This window comes from Mytilus galloprovincialis, chromosome 7 (genome assembly GCF_965363235.1).
Source record: "Mytilus galloprovincialis chromosome 7, xbMytGall1.hap1.1, whole genome shotgun sequence".
Lineage (NCBI taxonomy): Eukaryota > Metazoa > Mollusca > Bivalvia > Mytilida > Mytilidae > Mytilus > Mytilus galloprovincialis.
Genome location: NC_134844.1, coordinates 40,172,932 through 40,200,625, shown reverse-complemented (window position 1 = coordinate 40,200,625; position 27,694 = coordinate 40,172,932). Strand labels below are relative to the sequence as shown.

At 31.6% G+C, this 27,694-nt stretch overlaps 1 protein-coding gene across 1 annotated transcript in view; it reads right to left on the bottom strand.

The window, feature by feature from the left end:
* Nucleotides 1–24,691, bottom strand: part of LOC143082982 (uncharacterized) — a 41,233-nt gene extending 16,542 nt beyond the window's left edge. The window contains exons 1-22 of the mRNA XM_076259043.1: nt 24,629–24,691; nt 20,061–20,200; nt 18,715–18,884; nt 18,201–18,343; nt 17,592–17,671; nt 17,169–17,251; nt 15,683–15,878; nt 15,132–15,214; nt 11,790–11,936; nt 11,023–11,125; nt 9,937–10,079; nt 9,230–9,337; nt 8,894–8,960; nt 8,613–8,719; nt 8,082–8,240; nt 6,429–6,551; nt 5,514–5,612; nt 4,650–4,707; nt 3,499–3,651; nt 2,877–2,956; nt 1,209–1,318; nt 379–483 (exon numbers count right to left, since the gene is read on the bottom strand). Coding sequence (XP_076115158.1) covers nt 379–483; nt 1,209–1,318; nt 2,877–2,956; nt 3,499–3,651; nt 4,650–4,707; nt 5,514–5,612; nt 6,429–6,551; nt 8,082–8,240; nt 8,613–8,719; nt 8,894–8,960; nt 9,230–9,337; nt 9,937–10,079; nt 11,023–11,125; nt 11,790–11,936; nt 15,132–15,214; nt 15,683–15,878; nt 17,169–17,251; nt 17,592–17,671; nt 18,201–18,343; nt 18,715–18,884; nt 20,061–20,200; nt 24,629–24,690 — 2,519 coding nt within the window. The 5' untranslated portion in view covers nt 24,691. The remainder of the gene's footprint in view (nt 1–378; nt 484–1,208; nt 1,319–2,876; nt 2,957–3,498; nt 3,652–4,649; nt 4,708–5,513; nt 5,613–6,428; nt 6,552–8,081; nt 8,241–8,612; nt 8,720–8,893; nt 8,961–9,229; nt 9,338–9,936; nt 10,080–11,022; nt 11,126–11,789; nt 11,937–15,131; nt 15,215–15,682; nt 15,879–17,168; nt 17,252–17,591; nt 17,672–18,200; nt 18,344–18,714; nt 18,885–20,060; nt 20,201–24,628) is intronic.
* Nucleotides 24,692–27,694: the final 3,003 nt, after the last annotated feature.

The window sequence follows — 27,694 nt, the reverse complement described above, 5'->3', positions numbered from 1 at the left end:
GTGCCAATAAGACAACTATCCATCCAAATAACAATTTAAAAAAAGTAAACCATTATAGGTCAATGTACGGCCTTCAACACGGAGCATTGACTCACACCGAACAACAACATATAAAGGGCCCCAAAATTACTAGTGTAAGACCATTCAAACGGGAAAACCAACGGTCTTATCTATATAAAAAACCGAGAAACGACAAACACGTATAAATTACATAAACAAACGACAACTACTGTACATCAGATTCCTGACTTAGGACAGGTGCAAAGATTTAAGTCTATATTATACAGATTTCAGACTGAGCCCTAGTTTCAAGGGCCGAATTATGTTTTTTTCCATTTTATATGTACAAATGACAATGCCTTATCAATATTTACATACCTATTCATAATATGAGCTGTTAATGCACAACCTGCAGCTACGATAGCACTCCTAGTCAATTTTGAACCATATGCTCCACCAAGTCTTTTAACCGTCACATTTACCCTGAAAACGTTCTTAATCTTTATAATGAAAGCTTTGGCATTTTGAATAATAACCCATTTGTTTCTGCACAAGATATGAATTTCGATATAGTTATTTATTTAGTGAAGCTCGAAACCGAAAAATTACAAATGTCACTGTCAAAGCACATTATAATATAATTTAGATTAGATGGATCGAACCATCTACTCAGTTTTTCAAAAAGCTTTATTTTTTTAAGATACCTTGAGCATGTTGAGTATGCAATATTTGCAGGAAAAAAATCCGGCTTTGATCTGATGTATCTTCTTAAAACACTATGAGACATGTAGTTTTATCAAAACAAAGTTCATTCATGCATTCGTTTTGTTCAGACTTTTGTTTATAAAGTTTTCGAAGTGTGTTTTTTGTCTTTTCATCGTTTATTTTTATTTTTAAACTCCGAATTCACAAGCTCAGGGTAGACAGTCGAGTCATGCTATAAATGTGATTTACTCGGTAAGCGAGGTCCCACATGGGCACATTTAAACATTATAAGTTGACGAAAAACATAAAACAACATAGCTAAAACAAAACCTACGAAAACGACAGCCTACTAAACATTTAACAGAAAAATAAAGACTAAGCAACACAAAATCCAATATAAAAAGCAATGGGATCTCAGATTCTCAGATGCAGAACTTGTTCCCCTACAATGCGCTAAAAAGAAAATATAACGCATGAACTTCTTGAGACATTGTTGTATATACCTGCTTATCGGTACACCTAAAACGTTTGAAACAGCTTTTTGTGTATTGTCTAACCATTGCGTAGCGGCTTCTACATTCATCCCTTCAGCTGTTGGTCTGCAGTAACTGATCTATGGTAAAATTTGATAGAATTAGTTCAGTCTGTTGATGATAAATACATACAAACTAGTCAAAACATTTATTAAATTTTATCATCGGTATAAGGACATCATTCGTAAATATAGCTCAACATGCAGACTTCTTATACGTTCAGGTATTTCACATCCAATTTTTTATGGAAATATTCTTTATAAAGCACAAAGGTGTCAGTATTCACCTCAAAAACTAACAAAACCTTTGAATAGACTTATTAAGAAGGGATATAGTTACGATACTGTTGTCAGGTCATTAAAGATTGCATATTTTGGCGTTAATATTGATTCACTTATAGGGTCTTTGCATCGGAACTAAACACATTTATTCAAAAACCAGTTGTTGGCATGACACGGGTTATGTTCTTCTCATATATGTTATGATGGTATGATACTAAACCCCTAACGGGAAGGATTGTGCCTGATGTTCATATGATGAAATCATAATCTTTCAGTCAATTTAATTGAAGTCTGGAGCTGGCATGTCAGTTAACTGCTAGTAGTCTGTTGTTATTTATGTATTATTGTCATTTTGTTTATTTTCTTTGGTTACATCTTCTGACATCAGACTCGGACTTCTCTTGGACTGCATTTTAATGTGCGTATTGTTATGCGTTTACTTTTCTACATTGGCAAGAGGTATAGGGGGAGGGTTGAGATCTCACAAACATGTTTAACCCCGCCGCATTTTTGCGCCTGTCCCAAGTCAGGAGCCTCTGACCTTTGTTAGTCTTGTATTATTTTAATTTTAGTTTCTTGTGTACAATTTGGAAATTAGTATGGCGTTCATTATCACTGAACTAGTATATATTTGTTTAGGGGCCAGCTGAAGGACGCCTCCGGGTGCGGGAATTTCTCGCTACATTGAAGACCTGTTGGTGACCTTCTGCTGTTGTTTTTTTCTATGGTCGGGTTGTTGTCTCTTTGGCACATTCCCCATTTCCATTCTCAATTTTATATATTTTGCTTATTCTTTTTTTTTTAATATAAAAATTGAAAAAAACAGATTCAAACACTGATTACACGGCTCTTAAAATGAATTATCGCCAAACTCAGCTATGGATGAGATCTATATATTTTCTTCTTCACACAAATTGGAATCATCTTGAATTCAAAATTTGAAATATACAACAATTCGGAATCGTTTTAAGGAGAACAAGATAGAATCTTTGGAAAGCTTATGACGTTTTCCTCTATTTATTGAAAAATACAATATTGATCATTGCTTGTGACGGACTAAAGCTGGACTTGCATGTATAGCATCTAGAAAATGAATAGTAATAAAAGTTATATGATGAAGACAAAAAGTATAATAATACAAATAAAAACTTCAAGAAAAGTTTGACATATAAACATCAAATACATAGGCGAATAAGGGATATTAACATATTCGAGAGGGCAAAAATATGTGTATTGAGTTGGAAAATAACAATCATCAAATGTTATACACTGCTATAAACAAAGATCTGAAATAAATTTCGAATGTAAAATTATCATTTTATCTTTAAATAATGAGCTACTGTTCTTTTTTACGAACCTGTGTTTCCATTTGGAAATGTTGTTGTTCTCCAAAACTTATGGTTCCAGTAATTTGTTTCGTACTGTTTGTGATAGCAGCTGTAATAAGTCAAACTGGGTTTAATAACATATTTGTATTTATTGAATGATCTAAAAATGTTCGTGAAAATACTTTGATAGTTAACTAATAAAATTCATCAAAATTCAAAATTCATTTACCAATTCACTGTACAAAAATTGTAAATATACATTTTATTTTAAAAATATCATTAAACGATTGATAAATAACAATTAGACTGTAATACAAAATCACTTAATAAATGGAATAAACGATAATAATTGTACTGATATTTTACTGGCATCAGTTATTCTCCAGGATATAATATTTCAAAACCAAAACCTAACAGAAACGTTGCAGAGCTGACAAATATCGAAAGGAATAACATAGCATGCCCGTCAAAACTACTCAAACAAAAAGAGCTTTTCTTGAGAGATACATTCCTTAGTTTCAAATAATGTTAAAGTTTTGCCAAGAACTGATTCCAATATAACTAGAAGTCACATTATTCAATACCAATGTTTCTAAATTTTTCAGCAAACAGACAGACATATAAGACTCTTCAATAAAAATTACATCTTACTTTGAGCATCTCCTTTTACCAATGGTTTTGTAATAATGCTTGGGATGAACGAGCCCTGTGCTATGCCATCATCTATAGAAAGAATTGGCGTCTTTTGGTCTGAATACGTCACTTGTACTTGTGTAGCAGCTCTGTTGGCCGTTTCTTCGTCCACTAAAATTTAATATTAATTCGATAAAAAATAATAACAGCTGCTATTTCGTAGTAAATGAAATTAAATTCATCTTTACTTTTACAGATTTTTGAATCTGTTCTAAATTAGTTAGAATTCATAAAAATGATGGTAACTGTTAATTGTAAATATATATTATAACTTCTTTTTCATAACCAAATCAACGAATACTATCAGTACAGTATCTTCTCTTATAGATTTAAATTTTATTCTAATATGACGTGCTTCTTTAGCTTTGTAAACAACACTGTGATAAAATTCTCGATAAAATATACTTAGCGCAGACTCAGAGATATGCATAATAATGGCTGTTACAATATACTTCCCACGTAAATCTACATGTATTGGAACCTATTTGCAGATCCTTCGCCGATTTTATTGTTTTAAAAAGTGGTATTAAAAAAGACAAAATAACTTTTATTCTTATTCGTATGCATAATAAAAAGAAGTAATGCACAAGAGCTCGGAGAAATCAACCGTAAAATAAAAATTAAAGTCTATTAATCTTTTTGGCGCATTTAAGTCATTTCAAAACATGACGTCATACAAATGAAACCGCTAAACTTTTCTGTTTTCTGTAACGTGAACCATCGGAATTCGTATGATACTGTATTAAAACTGATTTTTTGAGGTAGGTTTTGTTTTATTTTCTATTTTATTGCATTATTCGCATATTTACCCATTTCAGCAAGTCAACATGGCGGCTCCTTACTTTTACAAAATGTCAACTTTTGATTTGACGGAAGCTTACGAGAAAAACATGTAAATTAAAAATGACAAATGTTGGGTTTGAGAACTTTAAGAATTAAAAAGTTTTTTTCTAGCAGTTATTCTCGAAATAACCTACGCAAGTTACATATTTATAAAGGTAACGCTCAGGATAAAATTCGGATATCACGGCCAAGGCCATGTGTAAATTTCCAACAATCTATGGCTTCCATGAATTATTTCTTAATTATAACGGACCCGGAGAACATACCTGCCACTATTATTGCTAATGCTTGACCAGCGTACATGACATCACCGCCACATAGAATCTATACAAATAAAACATAAACTGAATGGCAACCAATGTATATGATTTGCTAAATCTGCAAAATCCAAAGCAAATACACAGTGGTTTTTTTTTCAATAATCTTTCACTTCCTAGTTGGGCATTTAATATTTACTAGTTTTAGATAGACCCGTTGCACCAGTTTCCAATAAAGTATTTGTAAGATGCCGATGCAATATGTCGCCAAAATATGGATACATTTATATATCACTTTTCAAAACTGATTTTACTGGACCTTAATAGTAATATACTATTGTACTCCAATTAATGCTTTGAGCCTTCTTATAACGTTCTATTATTTAAGGCCCTTTATTTTGTACCTATAAGGTTATGTACCGCGCAACACCGGACGTACCCTTTATCTAGAGTTTCGAAAACCGGTCCTACAACTTTGCATTACCTTTGAATATTAAAAGACGACAACATCTGTCGATTTTTGAAGAGAAAAACAGATTAAAAAGATATTTTGATTCCCTTGGAATACTTAGCTTTCTACAAAATGCTTCCCATGATTACACAGTTGAATAAATTACAATGTGCATATGCTACGAGCCAGGGTATTTAATGTCAAAATGAAGGTCATATATCTTTAACATGCCATGATGATTTCACAATTTCATTATCATTTAATTTGTGGGCAGGTATTTGTTTGTATGATATTTATTGGATATCAATACCACTTGAACTATATTTTGCAAGACGAATCTAGCGACCAGGAGAACACCTGTAGTCTAACAGAAGATGGATGTATAACTTTAATGAGCAGGCTATGATAAACGTTTCACTCACTTCTTCAGGAGAAGTAGGAATGCCTGGAACTAATGCAACACAATCATTTTTCCCGGGTATGTCCTTGGCTGTTATGAATTTTAATACTCCAGGAATACTCTAAATTGTTACAAAGAAGTTCAATGTTTAGAATTTACTAAAATAAACAAACATGAATAAAGATAATACACATTATAAAAGAGGAAAAATTAAATAAGGCAAAGCTCGTTATCATGTTGGTATATGGCCTGTCAAATCAAATAATAATAAACCAGGTATAACAATACCCCCAGAATAACTTCCTTCTTTCTTAAAACACGTTTCGTTTAAATGTATTTGTATTATATTCTACACTTAACTTTTGAAAAGTCTTCTTTTTTCTATGAAAACTATGTTGATGATCAGAATCAATTATTTGATCGATATGATATGTCGGCTCTTAATTGTGTAGTGACACGTTTTTGATGTCTCAGAACGACCGTGTAAACTGTTTTTTTTTAACGAATGTGTTTTGTTCTCTATTATTGAATTTTGACGTTATGTCGATTCGCATGGTGGATGGTGCAAGCAAAACAGGAGAGTTTAACCATGGGATCTCGCGCATTATTAAGGAATGCATACAAGTTTTTTACTGTTTCCTTCATTTGTCTTCTAGATCGAATAATAAGATTTGTATATCGATAAACTCTAATTTTGCTGTTAATTGAAATGCAACTTGCATTTCAAGTATAAAAGGATAAGGAGATTCAAAAGGTTTAAATCAAAACCATAAATCGACGAAGGACAAAAGAGTTATTTAATGTCTCATATCTGATAAATAAAGTATAATTCAAAGCTGGCAATATGTGTGTCAGGACATCTTTATAATGTCGTACCACATTTTTTAAGGATTATTTTCATTTTTATGGAATTTAAATTACTAAATTTCTAAATTACCAATGCTTTCGATGGATCCATGCTCTGTAGTTTCGCATTCCCAACAGTGCTAGTGACAAACGCAGCATACAAAGTATCTTTATATTCTGGAATATCGTTGATATATTCTGCTTTTCCAGTGCACTGTTTGAAAAAAACTTTTTTTTTTAAAATTGGTAAAATCAAGGATTTAGAACTACTACAATTTATTATTAATAGATTTCAACAGTGTTGGTTTAACACAACTGGTACACACTACGAATGGTGTGGATGCTGCCAATCAAATGTTTTTTTTTAATTATTTTATATCAAGTGTCTTAACTGTCATATAAAAATAAAACCGCATTCTTTAAAAAAAATCGATCTGCGAAATCAGTTCGTGTACTTTTTATGAATAAAAGAGTATGAGGTTTACCAATTCTATTTATTTTTTTGGTTGACAATAAAACTTTCCACTTAGTAAACTTATTAAATTTATTCAGATCTCAAACGAAGACTTTTGTTTTAATTCCAGTCATCGTGTCAAGATGAATTTCAAAGATGTTAATAACTCAGTGTTATATATAATAATAGTTATCAAAAGTACCAGGATTATAATTTTATACGCCAGACGCGCGTTTCGTCTACATAAGACTCATCAGTGACGCTCAGATCAAAATAGTTAAAAAGCCAAATAAATACAAAGTTGAAGAGCATTGAGTATCCAAAATTCCAAAAAGTTGTGCCAAATACGGCTAAGGTAATCTACTCCTGGGGTAAGAAAATCCTTAGTTTTTCGAAAAATTCAGTTTTGTAAACAGAAAATTTATAAAAATGACCATATCATTGATATTCATGTCAACACCGAAGTGCTGACTACTGGGCTGGTGATACCCTCGGGGACGAAACGTCCACCAGCAGTGGCATCGACCCAGTGGTGTAAATAGTTATCAAAAGTACCAGGATTATAATTTTATACGCCAGACGCGCGTTTCGTCTACATAAGACTCATCAGTGACGCTCAGATCAAAATAGTTAAAAAGCCAAATAAATACAAAGTTGAAGAGCATTGAGTATCCAAAATTCCAAAAAGTTGTGCCAAATACGGCTAAGGTAATCTACTCTTGAAAAAATATATAATTATCTTCGGATGTTCGAACCACTGATTAAAAATGACCAGCTGTTGAAGGACTGTTATAAATTGACAGTATATAGATAATAGAACAAAAAGAGCGAAAAAATATATTCGCTTCTTTGTTTTGAAATATAAGCTATCGGAAATGTGGCGGGTAATGAATCACTCTAGATTTTCCAAATATTTGACATTGGCACCTTTTTTCTTTTAAAAACTATGAACAAATAACAAGTTTTTTTCATAAAATATTGTAAATAGTTTTTAAAACTATTTTCATTAAAATCATGAAAAGAACAGTTGTGTTCAGCGGCAAATTGAAAGTGGCAATTCTACGATAGAAGCAGAGAATTGCAACTAGCTTGCAAAACAATAATCAAACATCCTTAATATTTAAAAAAAACATCGAGTATAAAATTGAAGCTGAAAAGTCAGATCCAAAATAAATAGAAATGTGCAATGTGGTAAAAAGAAAAATAAGACAATATTGCTAATCATGTCGTATGTTCGTAAAAAAAATAGTAAAACATCTTCTCGTATATGAATAATCAATGAATAAGTACCTGATCAATAGCTTCTAATTTGATTAATGGTTCCGTAAGTGGCCATTCCATTGGTTTTGTGTCATATGATTGTTGTCCTGATGAAAGTGGTCTTAACAATGGCATTGCACCACTTTTATACATAGCCCCTGCTGTATCGCCAACAGCTTCTAGAATAAACTGAACACAATATCTATTTTATTTGTATCATTCTTTATTGTTATCTTATTTACTTTTTAACTGAAAAGATTAATCTAAAAACGCTAACATTTTTGGAATAATAACCGTAAAAGTGGAGTTTATCTAAAACATAGAAATAACACAAAAGAGGAAACAAATTTAAAATATAGACTAGCACTATATATTTCCAGTACTTAATTAGACTGTCAGTGTATCAACGACCAGAAGATATGCCTTTGATGTCAACTCATTATTTCCACTATTTTTCCATAAATCTTTTTATGAATTGACCACTATAACTGCTTCTTGAAAGGTATATACTCAATCAATTGTAGATAAACCAATTAATATTTATAAATTAATTATGCATACGCTGTAGAGGTATCCGATTGCTACATTCTTTCTGTATCCCACACTAGGTTCTACAGCATCGATGTTAGGGTCAGGATTTAGTTCTGACGCAAGTGTTGTTAGAGCTCCTGTAAATATAATAATTGAATTTTGTTTTAAATGGTAACAAAAAAGGTATTCCTTTGATATGTGAGTTACATATTTTTTTTAATTCGTTTTTAAATGTTTTACTACAAAGTCAAGCCATTTATATTTCCAAACCCCAAATATGTCCTTTTAAGTTTAAAAAAAAATGATAATACCTTGTATAACATTGATATCTGCTAGCGATTTTCCTTGTAGATAGGTTTCTGTCTGTACAGCATGAACCTTTAAATAAAAACAAAAATAATGTCCTAGTTAAATGTTAGCTTCACTATATTTTATGGTATTTGTATTCACAAAAAAAAACAATGCGTGAAAAGATGAAAAACAGAAATTAACAAAACATTTCATTGATAAAGTCTGTTTTACAGTAAATATAACATGAATAACATGAATTCCTGTTTGACTAGATCAAGCAACGTTCAAAAAGGTTTAAAACTTGGTTTGTTTTTTGTTTTTTTTTATTTGAAACAAGGATAATAATTGAAACATACAAAGTTTTTCGCTATTCCAGAGAAAACAATACATGGCTTTTCTGCCACCATAACTTTTGGGTTTGCAATCTTCATCCTAATACCAGCATTAATGTAAGAGTGTGAGTTCTGAAATTAAAGAGTAATACACATAGACAATAATTTCAAAAATATGTTATAAAGCACTCTCCTATAGACCAATTTAAGTAAGTAAAACGCGTTGTTATATGTTTTTGTATAGTTAACATGGATGCGTTATTTTAACTTTCAATAACATTTGTCTCTAATTAGCATTTCCGAATGAGGTTTGTCTAAAGAAACATAACATGGATGCATTGTTCTAATTTTCAATGATAAATTAGCACTCCCAAATAAGGTTTATTTAAAGAAACAATCCAAAGATAGTTGATTTATCATATGTATAATACCACTTTTACATGAAAGCAATAAAGCGCTTGTATAGCAGAGGACCCTACCATGTCCACAATGTCAGCCTCACTTCTTGGTAAGTTCATGCGATTCCCGTAGTTTTTGTGCATTAACTTGGTTGGTATCTTCTAAATCGATTAGTGAGATTTGATCATCGGTAGACTACTGTTGCTTTACTTTATTCACGTTTTCTCCACAATTTGACACATACCATAATAGAAAATGTTTTTAGCAGTACTTATTTCTATATCATACATCTTTGGTTGTATACTACTTAAAGATATCTATAAAATATTAACCTCTACTCTTTGTGCGACTTTATACAATCTGACCATGTAATCATTGGTCATAGCTGGTACCTCCATGGCAACTATTACTTTGTTGGTCATATCTGTCTTAAGGAACTGGCTGATTGGTATCGTGTTAGATCCGCTACTATTCGCTAAAATAGGTGAAAGTAATGTTTGAATCGTAATTTGAAAATGCATTAATTAATATACATTGTATGTCTAGTAAAATGTTATATGAGATATGCAAAACTATCAACCTCATTAAACGAGGATGGAGATTACTGTACAATTACTGTCTTCAGATGAGGTAAAATGTGGTTTAATTACTTTTGAAAACCAATATTCACTTCGGCCAAAATTTATGTGTGGTTTAATTAACTTTTTAAAAACTGATATTCACTTCGGTTGGCTTTAATGAATATCAGTTTTTCAAAAGTCAACTAAACCACATATTTAACAAAAGAAAAAACAGTAATTGTTTTATTTCATATTGTGATACTAGTATTGTACCGAGAAAAATGTATGTAATGACTATTATTTCCCAAAACCAATTGTACATCAAACGATTTGAACAGAAACATACATATAAGCACTCGACTTTTGCGCGGTGAATAAAAGTTTTCTGCATTTGAATATGCCTATTTATTTATAATCCAATTCATAAAGAAAAACCTACTAAGGTTTTATCCATATGGAATCACACACTGTTAACCGTATAATACGTTTACTAAAATGACAGAAGCGATTATGGAACAATTTTAAAAACTGGAATATATGCATGTGTTCAACTGTTTGTTTGCTGCATTAGGTAAAATGAATTCTTTTTCTATTTAGGAACTAAAAGCTGTCAGTTGTTAATAATCAAAACGGTCATGTAGCAGTGAAGACTGAAGGATGTTTTTATTACTAATTTTACCTTTAAAAGAAACTTTCTTTATGGAAATCGGAGATCAGTATTTTCGCTATTTTACTTTTAGACAGGGAAATGATTCGTTTAAACGGTAAGAGAAAAAAATATGTGCATGTGTAGTTAAAATATGATATTTTACTACAATTAGCAACCGATCTCTTTTATGAAAAAACGGTTCAATGTACCTATGATAAGCTTGACATTTGCTGATTCCAAGGAAACGTAGACATCTGACTGAAATTCTGGATGGAGGTGTTTCATCATTATGTTCCCTGCCCAGGACGCCATCTGTTATGAGTAATTCGAATATATATAGGGATTTTTACACTTATGGATAACTTTTGGAATGTTCATATAACTGTAAAAATATTCGTATGAGTATTTAATGGAATGCTACTGTCATATAAAAAAAACTTTCGTTTTTACAAATATTTATCAGTTACTCATTTATTTTACTGAATTTACTCGTTATAAGAGTAAGGTGTATTTTTAGATATATACGTTAATTGGTTACTGTCTAATTGATGTAAACCTCATAATTTCTTTAACTCGTGTGTAAAAACGAAAATTAAAAGTTACAAATTTGAACAAAATAGACCTATACCGGTACAAGGACAGCTGTGTTAATAAAGAATAACCATACATTGACTCGAAATATCAATGTTATTTGTACAAGGTTTAGAAACAGGTAAAAAGCGAGGCTGTATGTTTTATTGACTTCATATATTAAACTCTACGGAGAAACGCATTTTTAACGTAATAAACATGGCGATATATGGTCAGTGACTGTATATCACATAAGAATATACGGTCAATGCAATTTGACTGCTCAGTAGCACAGCTACAGTATTTAATCAATTAAACTACCTTAGATTACATTAATATGCTTGACCCACATCATGATTCACAAAACAATTTGTAGTAAAAATGATTAAAAAATACAAATCCTCACACTTCGGACAGATGTTCCAGCAACCCTTTTTAGCATATCTCGTATGTGTACAAGGTAACCAAGTGACGGTTCTTGTTGGGACCTTGTTAATACATCTATCAATTGGTTAATGGATAAACCAGCACCAAGAACAATCGTTGGATCAAACTACAATCATAAACCTTGTCATTAATGATAAGCCAGTTATATGTAATTGCTTTTAGGTGATTGAATTGTCTCAATCTGGTCTTGAACAACACTATGTTCTTGTGTTAAAATCAAAATTCACATGTTTGAATTGTTTTACAGTGAGAATAACAAACTACGTCATAAACTATACTAAATAATAATTTCTTGTTTTGTTTATGCTTACTGTATGTACACAAGATTTGTGGATTGTTGGTTGTTTAACAACCAAACTTTTTTTCTGGATAATAAAATGTATCAAGATAGTTCGTGACTAAAGGTTTAAAGCTAAATATATTTAATTGATGCAGAGTAAACTAAATAAAAAGAGGTCTTTAATGAACAACAAAAACCGTTTAACACAAATGTTTAAGTAAGGTTTTTTATGACACGTATGAAAGTTACAAACTTCGTTTTAATACAATCTTATACAGTTATCCAATCCAAAATTGCGTAATTAAATAAGTAAAATAGAAACTGACTGTGCCGTTCCAACGTAAATAAGTAAATTCAGATAGAATGAACATATATCTCTTAACAGTGTCGGTGGTGTCATGGTAGCGTGTTCGCCTAGAGTGTGGGAGGTCGTGGGTTCCCACCCCGGTTGAGTCAAGCATAAGACCTTCGTATTTGCTGCTTCTCTGATTAGCGCTTGGCATTTAGGAGTAAGACAAAATAAAATTGAGAAAGGAAATGGGTAATATATGAAAGTGACAACAAACGGACCATAGAGCAGACAACAGCCGAAGGCCACCAATGGGTCTTCAATGTAGCGAGAAACTCCCGCACCCGGAGGCGTCCTTCAGCTGGCCCCTTAAAAAATATGTATATTAGTTCAGCGATAATGGACGTCATACTAAACTCCGAATTATACACAAGAAACTTAAATTAAAAATCATACAAGACTAACAAAGGGCAGAGGCTCCTGACTTGGGACAGGCGCAAAATTGCGGCGGGGTTAAACATGTTTATGAGATCTCAACCCTACCCCTATACCTCTAGCTAATGTAGAAAAGTAAACGCATAAGAATACCCATATTAAGATTCAGTTCAAGAGAAGTCGGAGTCCGATATCAACAGATATAACAAAAGAAAATACACAAAATGACAATAATGCATAAATAACAATAGACTACTAGCAATTGACTGACATGCCAGCTCCAGACCTCAATTAAACTGATTGAAAGATTATGTCTTCATCATATGAATATCAGGCACAATCCCTCCCGTCAGGGGTTTAGTATCATACTATCATAAAATATATCAGAAGAACATAACCCGTGTCATGCCAACAACTGTTTAAAAAAAAGTGTTTTGTTCCGATGCAAAGACCCTATAAGTGAATCAATATTAAAGACAACATATGCTACCTTTAATGATCTGACAATAGTATCGTAACTATATCCCTTCTTAATAAGTCTGTTTAAAGGTTTTGTAAGTTTTTAGGTGAATACTGACATTTTTGTGCTTTGTAAAGAATATTGCCATAAAATATTGGGTGTGAAATACCTGAACGTATAAGATGTCTGCATGTTGAGTTATATTTACGATTTATTTCCTTATATCGATGATAAAATTTAGTAAATGTTTTGACTAGTTTGTGATATCGAAAACCCTGGTGTAATAATTTTTTCTAGTAATACATAAATTTCTCTCGCCAAAATCTAATACGTTGTTTCATACACGAGCGAATCGTACAAGTTGAGATATATAAACACCATAAGATGGTGATAAGGAAACGTCACCATCTAAAAATGGATAATTAACGATAGGAAATGAAAAATCATCTCTTTTATCATACATTTTTGCATTAAGCTTCCCGTTTATGATAAAGATATGAAGACCGAGGAAAGGGCAGTGGCAATTGTTAGTATTAGCTTTATTTAAAGTAAGTTCAACAGGATAAATTTCTTTAGTATACATACTGAAGTTGTTATTATTGAGAGCCAATATATCATCCAAATATCTAAAAGTATTGTTTAATTTTTGTATCAAATGTTGTTTCGATGGGTCTTTGCTAATTTTAGTCATAAATTGTAACTCATAACAATACAAAAGCAGGTCCGCAATAAGTGGTGCACAGTTAGTCCCCATTGGAATTCCAATAACTTGACGATATACGGAATCTCCAAAGCGTACAAAAAAAGTTATCAAGTAAAAATTCAAGCGCAGATATAGTATCAAAGTATGTCAAATTGACATAGTTTTTTTGTTTATTGCTACTAAAAAATGACCTAAAAGAGTTTGAACATATGTACTCGCATTCTGACTTTTTAAATGCCCAGTTAATTAGGGATGTGATTTTTTTCTTAATAAGAATAAGAGGAAAAATGGTATATAGGGTAGACAAATCAAAACTTTGAACAGATTCAATATCAACAATATAGCATGCAATTTATCAAGTACTTCCATTGAGGTTTTGACCCTCCAAAAGTAATTAATTCCATTCTTTTCAAAGGACTTATTTGAACAATTTATTATCAGGTTTTATATTGTACCAAGTGTACAAGTAAGTAGAATAGACAATTTAGTAGTGGAACAATGGCTTGAAGATGAAATGAATCTATATTTGTAAGGTTTTTTGTGTAGCTTCGGAAGCCAGTACAAAGTTGGGACTTTCATTGTAGTTGGTTCTGCTTGTAAAGAAGTAGCTAAAAGTTTATGTTTATTACAGATGTCGTTTTCTGAAAATGAAGTCAGTTGGGATGTTGGTGAATTCGTGATTTCCTTTTGCATAACCTCAATATAAAATTTACGTCAAACAATAATAATATTATTAGCAGCTTTATCAGCCGGGACAAACACAAATTCCTTGGCTAGTTCTTTTAGTTTATGTTTGATACGGGAAATAAGGTTTTATGGTTGTTGTTAAAAGTAAAATGTTTTTTAAAATGTTGTATACGAATATCAACTATCTTCATTACTGAATTAAAAAAAGACTGGTTTGCTTGAAATCAGAATAATATGTCTAGCAAATAAGAATGACATATTTTTCTGCGGACTGTTATCTTGAAAGCTAGCGCGTTAAAAATCAGACCCAGCGTGTCACTTTATACAAAGCAGGTTTTATATTAATATTACATTAACATGTTCCCGTCCTGTATATGCACTTAATAATGCATACTTATGTAGGGTCTTTTCATTTACATGTTTTAAACAGTACCATGGAATACTTACATTAACACTATACAGACCCTGTATTCCTCTTATATCGATAAGTACATCAAAACTGGCCAGGTTCAAGTCTTTGTAGTAGACACCTTAAAACATATGAAGGTTTTTTTAGTTGTAATATTTTTTTCCTGGCTCAGACATTCAAAAGGTTACACGATCTATTATAAAATGATAAGGACTAAAAACCAATTGATTTGATAATGGATTGCTATTACTATACCAATGAAGAAAAGCCGAGACGATGCATGTATCTTTTTATCCTTTTAATTCAATCTAATGTAATCTACAGCTATGTTTATGTGACAATACAATGATAACTTATTCAAATCCTTTTATTTTAGACTTTGATACAAATTATAATATTTTGAAAAAAAATTCAACAGAACCTTCGAATGTCCTTCAAAATGACACTACTGATGTAGCCATTGACTTTCAAATTTGGGACACCACATTGTTTATAGTTTAAAGGTTCACTTCAATGGTAAAATATTTTAGAAAAGTCTTTAAATGTATGCAGTATTTTGACCGTGACATAAGTTTTACAAAACATGTACCTTGCCCAGTGTTACCAAACACCATCCTGGTTTTCTTCCCAGAGTTGTCTGCTAATATTTTGAAAAGTTGATCAAACGTGTCAGGCCTATACCATACCGAATCCGTGCCTACCACCTGAAGCTGTTGACCAGCTCGTGGGTGACATTTTCCCTGGCAACGTTTTCCAGTTTTTGAACAAAAGGCTCGTCCTAGTTCCTGCAAACATTACTTTTTCTCAAAAAATGCATCTTATATAAAAAGAAAAAAACAGGATGCAGTACTCATCAAGTTGAATTGATTATCTTCGCATAAAACATCCTTATAGATCAAAACTGATGAATTCAGGAGAAGAACTAATTTGATATTTCAAGGACGCCATCCCGAGTTAGTTGACCGTTATGGAATAACTGTTTCACAGATGATAGCAGATAAATTCTTAATGTCGTAAATACAATCGCGTCTTATTTTCAATAATGTGATTTATTGAATTTGACTTGTTACCGGGTTTGTACTCAAATGAACAACACGAATGATGCACATGTGTAGCAGGAACTGCCTTTGGTTCCTCAGCATCTGAGATCAGCCCCAGTTGTTGATGGCTCACTTGTTACTTAGTCTTATTTGTTGTGTTTTGTTAACTATTGTTTGTCTGTTTGCCTTTTAATTCTTTTTTAAATGATGATAATTGCTATGGCAAACATTAATTTTAGTTTATGAATTTCAGTAAAATAATCTTTTTTTTTTTATTTTTTAGCTTTACCACAGATAATCAAAACGCTTTCTAGTATCAAACCAGACGCTGGTTATGAATTTGAGAATGAATTTCATTTCTTTGCTACCAAAAGTCATGGGAGAAAAAAAACGATTTTGAACCCCAAGGAAATAAAACTAACAAGAAATTTTAATAACTTGCAAGAAGCACATACTTCAATTTAAATTAATATTTTCGGTGCTAAAAATTCGGAGAAAAGTTCAATTTCATGAAATATGTCTCATTTTAATACAACAAATGAATATTTTAAATAATAAGATAAACGGTACCAATTTGTCTGCACCATATACCGTTTCGACAATCAATGTCTGATTAGTGATGCATTAGGCTAAAATGTTTGAAATCAAAAGCTTATTTTAAAAGGGGATAAAGAGCTATAAACCAAATACGACAAAAAAATAAAGCCAAAGTCGGGCAAGGACTAAGAGCTTCGCAAGAGAAAGATACATTCCTTCATTTAAAATTATTTCAAAAATTATGTAATAGCAATTCTTATAACACAAAATCCGTATTTTCATACCAGTACCGAAGTATTGGCGACTAGGATGATTATATAAACTAGTACCAGAGATGAAAAAGTAACTTTAATGACAAAGTTTTTAAAACAATGTTACACGTATTTGTTCATGTTAGTGATGCATTAGTACTGGCCAAGGTTGATATGTGTTGAATAGAACTTTACTTTTGTAACTTGAAAGATTACTCGAATTCAGTATGTCTAAAGCTAATGTCACCTCAATATCAATAGTTGAAGCTTTCTTCATGGTTGGAGAGTCTTGTGCAAATGATTTCATTGCATCCAGAATGGGTCTATATCCTAAAAAACATATTTCGACTTTGTCAAGTATCTGATCATAATGACATTATCTACATTACACTACCATAATTTAACAGGCTTGTAGTTTTACTCATGTACATCATCATTTTTATAACAAAGATCATTTGGTCGAAAGGCGTTACCAGTGTTTTACAGAAGGAAACAGACCTAATAATTTTAGTTAAATAAAATAAATGTCTGAGTATTGCAGCATAAATCCCTTAAAGGTTGCCAAAATTGTAGGAAACAGTCATTAAGACCGAGATAAAATGAGAAAAGATAAATTGGATTGATCATGTATTTAATGAGTTTCTATTTGAAAGCAGACTTGAATATATACCTGTACATCTGCAGATGACATTGTCATACGCATCCTCTACTTGTTTCATGGTAACTTGACCTTGGTTCAAGTCCAGTAATCTAAAAAAAATTTAAAAAAATGAAATATTTAGTTATTTCATTTAACCTTAGTTAAATAGGATATATGTTAGACGTCAATGAGATAACAGCTGATTTACACAGAAAATTAATCAAAAGACATATTGTGTTCATAACTCAGTGTTACACAAAAGAAAAGGGCTTTAACGATATGACAATCTCTAAATCTCCAGAGTCGAAAGTAGTTATGATTGCATTGAAGGAAGAGTACATGTATCAAGGATCTTCCTTTGACATCCATTGCCAAAATCATAAAAAGGAACAACGTTTGAGAAAGCCATGGCATCAATATATGAGATTCCTGACCTATGATATGCACTATTAGAGAGTTGTCGCCTTGAAAATTATACCAAATCTTCTTGTTTTTACATGAAGAAATATATATTAGTTTTTATCATATTATAATCGGGTAATAGTAAAGACAAAACGCGTAATGCTTATGATGTTACCGAAACAGGTCTGGAAGCTTTAAACACGCAAACGAATCTGTGATGTTTATTTATAAACTTACGCATGCATATTCATGACCTGACCAGGACTGCAGTATCCACACTGTGAACCATTGTATTTGGCTAGACGTTTTGGGATGACGTCACTGATACCTTCTATTGTTGTTATTTCCCAGCCATCACACATGAATAATGGACAGAGGCACTGTAAATAATAAAAAAAAAACATTGATGGTTTGAAACGTTGAATGCTCATTGTAACACAAAACTACAAGATAGCATCTGTAACTCGATGCAACAAATGTCTATTTTAAAAACTCAAACGTTATTTCAATTTCACTGTAAGTGTATTGAATTTTGAATATATCTTGTAAAACATTTTAAAATATGGACACTATTTTGAAGTTGAAAAAACAACTGAAGTTAACTGGCAATTGTTGAGACCTTTTACCTTATCTTTTTCCAGCCAAAATTGTATGACAAAGAATATTAATCAGCTTAAAAAAAGATTAGTTGAAATTGGTATAATTCTAACATTTGAGACATTTGCATTGTGTGTGCATTTTCAATACTAACTGAATTTATAGGATAACTTTTTCTCGTATCAGACATAGGTTCATATAACTTAGCCTCCACCATACAAATACCACATCCTCCTTCATGACACATCACTTTGGTACCAACAGAAATCCGTTCTTTTCTTAGATAAGTGTTTAGTGTTGTCCATGGTGGATATTCATTGCCAACTATAAGTAAATGTGTTAGTTAAAATGTATGTGAGAGTTTACCAAGGTTCCCGGTGGTTGTTACCGCTAATGGACATCTGTTTGGTTGTAAGCTGCGATCTTTTACTCAAACTATATGAGTCTTTACTACTCCAAAGGCACAGCCCTAAACTTATTTTTTAAAAGAAAAACGAAGGCAAACATGTTTTTTCTTTTTTAGAAATGAATTAAACATTGAAAACCATTTAAGTTTGTTTGTGTGTACAAATATAGAAAAACTGTAATAAAAGAGGGACGAAAGATACCAGAGGGACAGTCAAACTCATAAATCGAATATAAACTGACAACGCCATGGCTAAAAATTAAAAGTACACATGACACAACATAGAAAACTAAAGAATAAACAACACGAACCCCACCAAAAACTAGGGGTGATCTCAGGTGCTCCGGAAGGGTGAGCAGATCCTGTTCCACATGTGGCACCCGTCGTATTGCTAAACTGTTATCCCCTTTTTTCAAACTATCAACTGCTCGACAAAAATATTTTTAATGATACAAAAGTAAAATTTGTTAAAACATAAATGTTGATGACAGGTGCTTTTTTCCACGGGTTTATGTAATGCTCCTTTGCAAACATATTGTCATTCCAATAATTGAACTTAAAAGTGTGATAGTAAGTTTCTCACGTACAATTGAACCAAAGGTTCACAATCCATATACCAAATTGGAAATTTATGTAATCGCAAGCATAATTTCGGTAAACTTTATCAATTTGAGTTCTATTAAATTTAAATTAAAGTGACAGTAGTTTACCGATGTACAAATCTCGTGAATTGTTAAAAAAAACATAAAATTCAAGGTCACGACAAAAACTAAGGGAATTACATGGTTCCAGATGAAGTGATGAAAACGTCATACAACAGGACGGAGGGTATGTTACTGCCGAGAAATAGAAAATTCACAATTGAAGAGTTTAAATAATCACGTTTATCCAAGATTTAAGTTTAAAGTCGTATATCTGTTTCCTTTTTGAGAAAAAGAACAAGATATGATACAGACCTTCTTCTTTCGGTAGTCTCCTTATATCAAGTTCACGTGGTGAAATATGGAATATAAGCATTCATCCAAAGTGAGGTGTTAAATAACAGAACATCGCCTGTAAACATGAAAGTAAAATAAAAGAACTGTTTAAAATACCTGAATATTTTTGTCCATTGATAGTGACTGTGATTTGTGAGTTTATGTCTGTTTTCACACGGAATTTTATGAAATGTCCACAACATTCACAATTGGCAGCAAATACTCCATTTTTTATTGCATTGGTTCTGAACAAATGTCTGTAAAATTAAAAATATTGATCATATTTCAGTTAATGTTTTTATTAACTCATTATGCAGAAACTGTATGAAAACAAAGTTTCGATTTTGAAATCAAAATTGACGACTCTTGAAACATTTATGAAATGTCCACAACATTCACAATTGGCAGCAAATACTCCATTTTTATTGCATTGGTTCTGAACAAATGTCTGTAAAATTAAAAATATTGATCATATTTCAGTTAATGTTTTTATTAATTCATTATGCAGAAACTGTATGAAAACAAAGTTTCGGTTTTGAAATCAAAATTGACGACTCTTGAAACATTTTCGAAGTATTTACACTCGGCAAATAAACGGTTAGGGTATGTTTCTTTTAAAATAAAGGTTAAGCATATTTACAACCATCCTGAATTCAAATAACCATGTTGCAGTAAATGGACAATATATTCCATTATGCTTACTCTTATTCAGGTCATTGAGAATGCTATAAATAACGTTATTGATAAATTTACTTCACATACAGTGGCAAATATATCTCGTGCATTTTCAGGGTTTATAAAGTCAAATCCATACAAATTATTTTCAACTTCTGTTGACTTATTTGTACGTAATAACTATTGAATAATGACAATCTTTTTTGGTCTTTTGAGTTTATGTTATAAAGTTAAAGAATGTAAATCATCTACCTGTATCCAAGTTGAAATAATAATGACGTCTTGAAAGGCTGTTTTACTGATTTTTTTCTGTGACGCCTTTCTACGACTTCATAACGCTGAAGCCATTTTTGCCGTCTGGACTTTCAGATAGATTTTGGGGAGAACTTTCAGACTCAATTGTGGCAAAAAAGTCAATAAAGACCAAAGATCAAATATGTCAACTGTTAGAGGACGTCTTACAGCTTTTTAATGTGAAAAAAATCATACTGCAGAGATGCGTATAAAGGCCATACAGATAAAAATTTGACCCTTTCCGTAAAAGGTTTTATTGAGTTTTTCGGTTTTTTTTAACTAAAATATGGATTTCGAAATATTAAGCTTAATATCCGTTTTATCAGAAATATTTGTTAAGATGTCAACATTTTGCTGTTTTTCTTGTATAACTTTACGTCTCGATATTAGATTTATACATAAGATTTTGCGTTTTATATCTCCGATGGTGTGAAGGGTTGCATTGCAACCCAAATTACACCCGTCTTAATATTGTTTATGACACTAACAAGTTTAATATATTAAGTAAAAAAGAATATAAAATGAGCTAACGAAATGAGTACAATGGCACCATCATCAACTGTCAGGTAGAACGATCTACCTACAATACTGTACATGATAAAATATTATTATAACATGATAAACAGTTTGATACTGCGATAAAAGTAAGTAGATTTTTCGTAAATAGGATTCTAATAGTGTTATAACAGGTTTCGCTCTATTTATTATCTATGCTTGATTTGATTATCAGTAATCAATTAATGTATTATAAACAATCCGGAGATGTGATATGATTACAAATGAAACAACTGTGCATAAAAATCAACGGTCAAAGACCTTCAGCAAACAAAACATTCACACCGTATAGAAATCTATAACATGCAAAAAGTGAAGCTATTCATGAGAAAAGCAACAAAAGTAAATTAAAAAAAAGAAATTTAAGACCAACAGCAACCACTAGAATAATTATAGTTTACAAGTTCCTGGAGTGGTACAATCACACGAAAACTTAGACTGAATTATATATGTCTGTTATTGCTTAATCTTCCCCTAACATAAACCGTGTTGAAATATCACACCTTAACAAAAAAGAAATCAGTTGGAACAGAATTGGCTCTTTAGATCGGTACTTAACATCAAAACAAGTAAAAAGTACAAATACAAAAAAACTGAACTCCGGGGAAAATCTAATCGGAAAGTCCCTAATCATAATAATATAATGATAAACATAATACCAATCGAAGGGCATTTGCAGTTTCTGAAACTTAATTAAACGTCAAAATTTCAGATAATTATAACCCATGCTTTACCAGATAAATGTATCAATCAGTACACTCTAATAATTGACTTATTGTAGAGAAGTCATACTGAGTTCTCTTCTCTTTCTAATGTCAGTGCATTGCTCGAAAGATAAGTTAAACATTTAATGAATTCAGTGTATTATCATACTTTTTAACGACTATTTGATGTTTAAAATCATATAGCTTACTTCATGGTATGTGTTTTTGCTGATTGTTGACGGACATATTATGAACTATATATTCTAATATCTACGTTTTTCGGTCTCTTACCATTTGTAATCATACCGCATATAATTATTTGTATATGATGTATACTTTAATAATTTTCTCTCTTAGTGGTGTGATCGACTGATCAAGAAAGAAATATTCACTGTTAGTAGTTGTACAAGCTATTATAGCTCAGGGAAAGTAATGATATTAGAGTGGAAGTAATTAAATGTTTCAAATCAACCTCTAAGTAGAACGTTCTACCTTGTATGTCATACATGATAAAATATGATAATAGATGATAACATATGATAACTGCTATTAATGTTTTAGGTAGAAATTTTCTACAGCAATTCAAAATATATTTGTTTAATGCTGCTGCCAGTAATAAATGAATGTGCTACATAAAACAATTAGCATTAAGAAATAGAACGCATACAGGCAATAACAAGGCTATTCAAAATGACTTGCAGAGTAAAACTAGTTTTAGAAAGCTATACTCTCACATTTTTCATCTCTGCAGTGTAAAAAATATCACTCTTTTGCAAGATGTGTCAAAGAATATACTGCAATAGAATAATTCACATTTCTTCTTACACTCTAATATCGATCTCTGCGTTGCATACACTTATTACACAACAATAGAAAACTCATTATCTTTTTTTGTTCAGAAGTATTTGTTCATTTCAAACGACCAATTTGCACAACAATAGAAAACTCATTTTTTTTTTGTTCAGAAGTATTTGTTCAGTTCAAACGACCAAACAATTTCAACTGATTTCTTTATGGTTCGTTCTTATGTTGTGCTGTTGTACCACTGTCCCAGGTTTGGGGAGGGTTGGGATCCCGCTAAAATGTTTACTCCCGCCACATTATTTATGTAGGTGCCTGTCCCAAGTCAGGAGCCTGTAATTCAGTGGTTGTCCTTTGTTTATGTGTTACATATTTTTTTTTCGTTCATTTTTTCATACAAATAAGGCCATTAATTTTCTCCTTTGAATCATTTTACATTGTCATATCGGGGCCTTTTAAAGCTTACTATGCGGTATGGGCTTTGCTCATTGTCGAAAGCTATACGGTGACATATAGTTGTTAATGTCTGTGTCATTTTGGTCTATTGTGGACAGTTGTTTCATTGGCATTCATACCACATCTTCTATTTTTATATCTAAAGAAATATTGCGTTACTTGCAAATAAATTAATAAGTATACCCTACTAAAATACAAGATTCAGTGAATAAACACCCTTACATTCAATAACTTAAATTAAGCATTAAAACCAAAATGAAAGATTTATAATATAATGTTTAAATGGTGTGCACTATAAGAATTAGACCTGTTAACAGCTTGCCGTTTAAGTTTTCCCTGCAATTCTTAATATCAGAGTTCCACAACAAACCAAAATATTTTAGATACAAGAAACATATTTCTTATAAAAGATTTTGTGTATAAAAATGTTACGTTCTTTGAAATGTAAAATCTTACTGCAAACTCATGAATATTGTAACAACCTCTAGAATAATCATTCTGTAAAAATGTTTTTCACGGAACATCACTGTCAGACAAATTCGTTTTTCTTTCCTACTTAAAAAATTGAAAACAACACGTTAGATAATTCTTGCATCCGAAGCGATTTTTTGGATTTACCTTCATTAGTAACACTCAAAGCCAATTTTTTTGAAATCCGAAGTAGCGATACTGTTGAAGAGCTATATGTCAAAAATACCTAAAATAAATAGCCAAATTCAGCTAAAGCCAACTTTGCCTGAGGGAGTTGAAACCTTAGTTTCTTAATAATTTCAAATTTATAAACGGACAGTTTTTGTTAAATCATGTCAGTACCGAAGTACTGGCTACTGAGCTGATGATACCCTCGAGGACTGACAGTCCAACAACAGAGGTATCGTACCAGTGATGTAAAAAGTTATATGGGAGATCAATACAAATTACACCTGTTTAAAAATGCATGCGAAAGAAGTATACACTAAGGGTGTGCACATTTTCATGACCATATCTTCAACTCAATCTTGTTTTTTATTATTTAACTATAACACATAACAATAAAACATAAAAAAATACGTATAAAAAGAGGCATGTGAATAACTCAACTCGACACCTACCTATCATAACAACAAAACCTAAAAGTTATCTACATGTAGATTTTTTCCATGAAAGCAATTGTTTGTTTTAAATTAACCCTTTTTTGTATATGCTTTGTATAGTAAATACCTTGAATTACAAACAGGGCACACAATGAAGTTATCCAGATCAGGGGAAGGTTTTGAATCCATACTGTAGATCAAAAGTTCATCAAATAAGTAAATTTACATGTTATGTACATGTATACCCTTTCAACATCTGATATCTATTAAATGATAACCTACTGATAGTAAGCGACATATTGAGGGTGGCCATTTGAAATCAAATGACACTGCCAAGAAAAATGAATAAATAAGCGTCTGAATTTCAAATAGAACATTCTTTGTCTTCAGGGTCATTCTATTGCAGGAATGATATGAGTTCTAATTTCAAGTAATTGAAGTGTTGATTTAGTTTAAAGGGAAAGTTACTGATGATTGTGTTTGCTATTGTTCAGAAAAACATTTTGATTAATCAGTGTGTACATTATTACTGTGAATTATAATTTCGATTCAAAACCAAGAAATTGTAAATAAAGTTACACAATAGGAATTATTAATATTGAAGGCAAAATAAATTTCAGTCCGCTCTACATTTGTGGAATATTCGTTACTATTTAATCCCGCGATCCAACGATTTGGGGTGCATAACGTTTAGAAAATCAAACCAGTTGTGAGAAATAGCCGAGTTGAATGGCAAAGTGAACGAGACACGGAGCTGTGTATTAAAATAAGGGTACGCGTTGGCTGTCCATTCGTTTGAAGTGTTTTATCCTTTGATTTTGCCGTTTGATTAGGGACTTTCCGTTTTGAATTTTCCCCGGAGATCAGTATTTTTGTGATTTTATTTTTGGCGAGACCTTTACAATAGAGCTTATATAGATATAGGAAGATGTGATGTGAATGCCAATGAGACAACTCTCCATCCAAATAACAATTTAAAAAAGTAAACCATTATAGGTCAATGTACGGCCTTCAACACGGAGCCTTGGCTCACACCGAACAACAAGCTATAAAGGGCCCCAAAATTACTAGTGTAAAACCATTCAAACGGGAAAACCAACGGTCTAATCTATATAAAAAAACGAGAAACGAGAAACACGTATAAGTTCCATAAACAAACGACAACTACTGTACATCAGATTCCTGACTTAGGACAGGTGCATACATTTGCAGTGGGATTAAGCGTTTTAATTTTACCAAACCTTCTTCCTTCTTCTGAAACAATAGCATAACATCACAACATAGAAAAACACACCATAAATTATTGAACCGTTTAAAGACAACTTTGATTTAGGGTGATATGTGTTACAATCTTTCCTTCCAAATGTACATGATTTCAGCAATGCATTGCATAGAATTCTCTATCGTATCATATGTGAACGAAGTGGTGGAAGATACCAAGGGTTGACATTCAAATGTTATTACTTGAATAGAATAAAGAAAACAAGAGCTTCTCATCTTTTCAAATTTATGATTTTCATATCATTTCCCTCACAATATAATAAATACATTCCATCAGTATTATTTATAGGCAATAAAAAAATATTATCGACATGTCTTACTACAGAGAATTCTTTTTTATTTGATCACATATACATTTCTAGGAATATGCTTTGTTAAAAGCGTCCGCGTGAAGACCGTGTATATTCCATATTATGTTAGAAAAAAGAAGAAGTGGTATGATTGCCAATGAGACAACTATCCACAAGAGACCAAAATGAGGAGGAGGGGCTTATTTCAATACACGATTACTAGTGGTGTTACGTCCCTTTATAAAAACAAAATGGTACTGAAAAAAGATTTAAAGGTTTCAACAGACGAAGAAAGTGGTGATGAAGATTTAAAAAAATTTAGGAAAGGCATTCAAAATCATTTAATGCTAACAAGCTTGTAATGATTGCGTCTGTGTTTTGTATGATCAATGGAAGTAGCTATTAATGGTAATGATATTGAAGACTTTCCCATTTTATAGCTCATTATTCAAAATATCACACGTTAAGATAGTCGGTAAGATAAATTCGTTACATAGTGTGCTAGTGACGTAATGCGGTATATATGGGGTCAGTAAATTCCATATCAGCTTACTAATAACATCTCACGTACGTTTAATACTTGTACACATTAATATTTTGATTCAAAACGCTACTACTCTTTTTGTTTACGAAGAAAGACAACACTCATTTTCTTCGTATACACTGTATTTTATTTTCATTCGGAAGATAGCACAACTATGGGCAATGCATTTTTAAAAAGGGAGCTTTTTATGTTTCAAAATTATTTTCTTTTAGAAGTGAACGTCAAAAACAGTGATGCTTTGTTGTCTCATTGACGATATTGCTACTTACTTTTATATAGAAAAAAAAGTTGCAGTAAATGTCAATGAGACATTAATACATTTTTCATATAACAAAATAAATGTACAAACTGTAGGCATGCACTATTGTTAAAGAAGAGATAAAGATACAAAAGGAATAATCAAATTCGTAAGTCGAAATCAAGCTGACAATGCTATGAAAATAAACGTGAAACGATCAAAAGACAAACAAGATACAAAACTCAACATACAAAACTATAAACTGAGTAAAAAGGAAACAATTGACATATCTATATAATTGTTTTTTCAACGAATATTTACATCAAATAATAATCATCAGTGGTAATTTTTACCGTGTATCCTATTATCACGTCCATATTTTATTTGGTTTAAGATTGCTATTGCAGAGATAAGACAAAGTGTACTAGTTAAGAAGCATGTGAACAGTTGTTTCTTGCTCAGCATGGTCTGATTTAGTCTTGATGGATTGTGCTTGAAAATGATACCTTTAAATAACTAAGAACCATATTTCATGTGGTGTGGGATAATACAAATATGCATAAATATAGGAATCTGATGTTCAGGAGTTGTTGATGTGGTTAAAGGTATTTTTCGTTTGTCTTGTTTTTATAAAGATTTAACCATTGGTTTTTCTGTTTGAATGCATTTATACTAGTAATTTTGGGGTTTTTTTATAGCTTGCTGTTCAGTGTGAGCCAAGGCTCCGTTTTGAAGGCTGTACTATAATTGTTAACTTTTTACACATTGTGACTTGGATTGAGAGTTGTCTCATTGTCTCATCTTCTTATATCTATGAATACACAACATGTGACGATAATA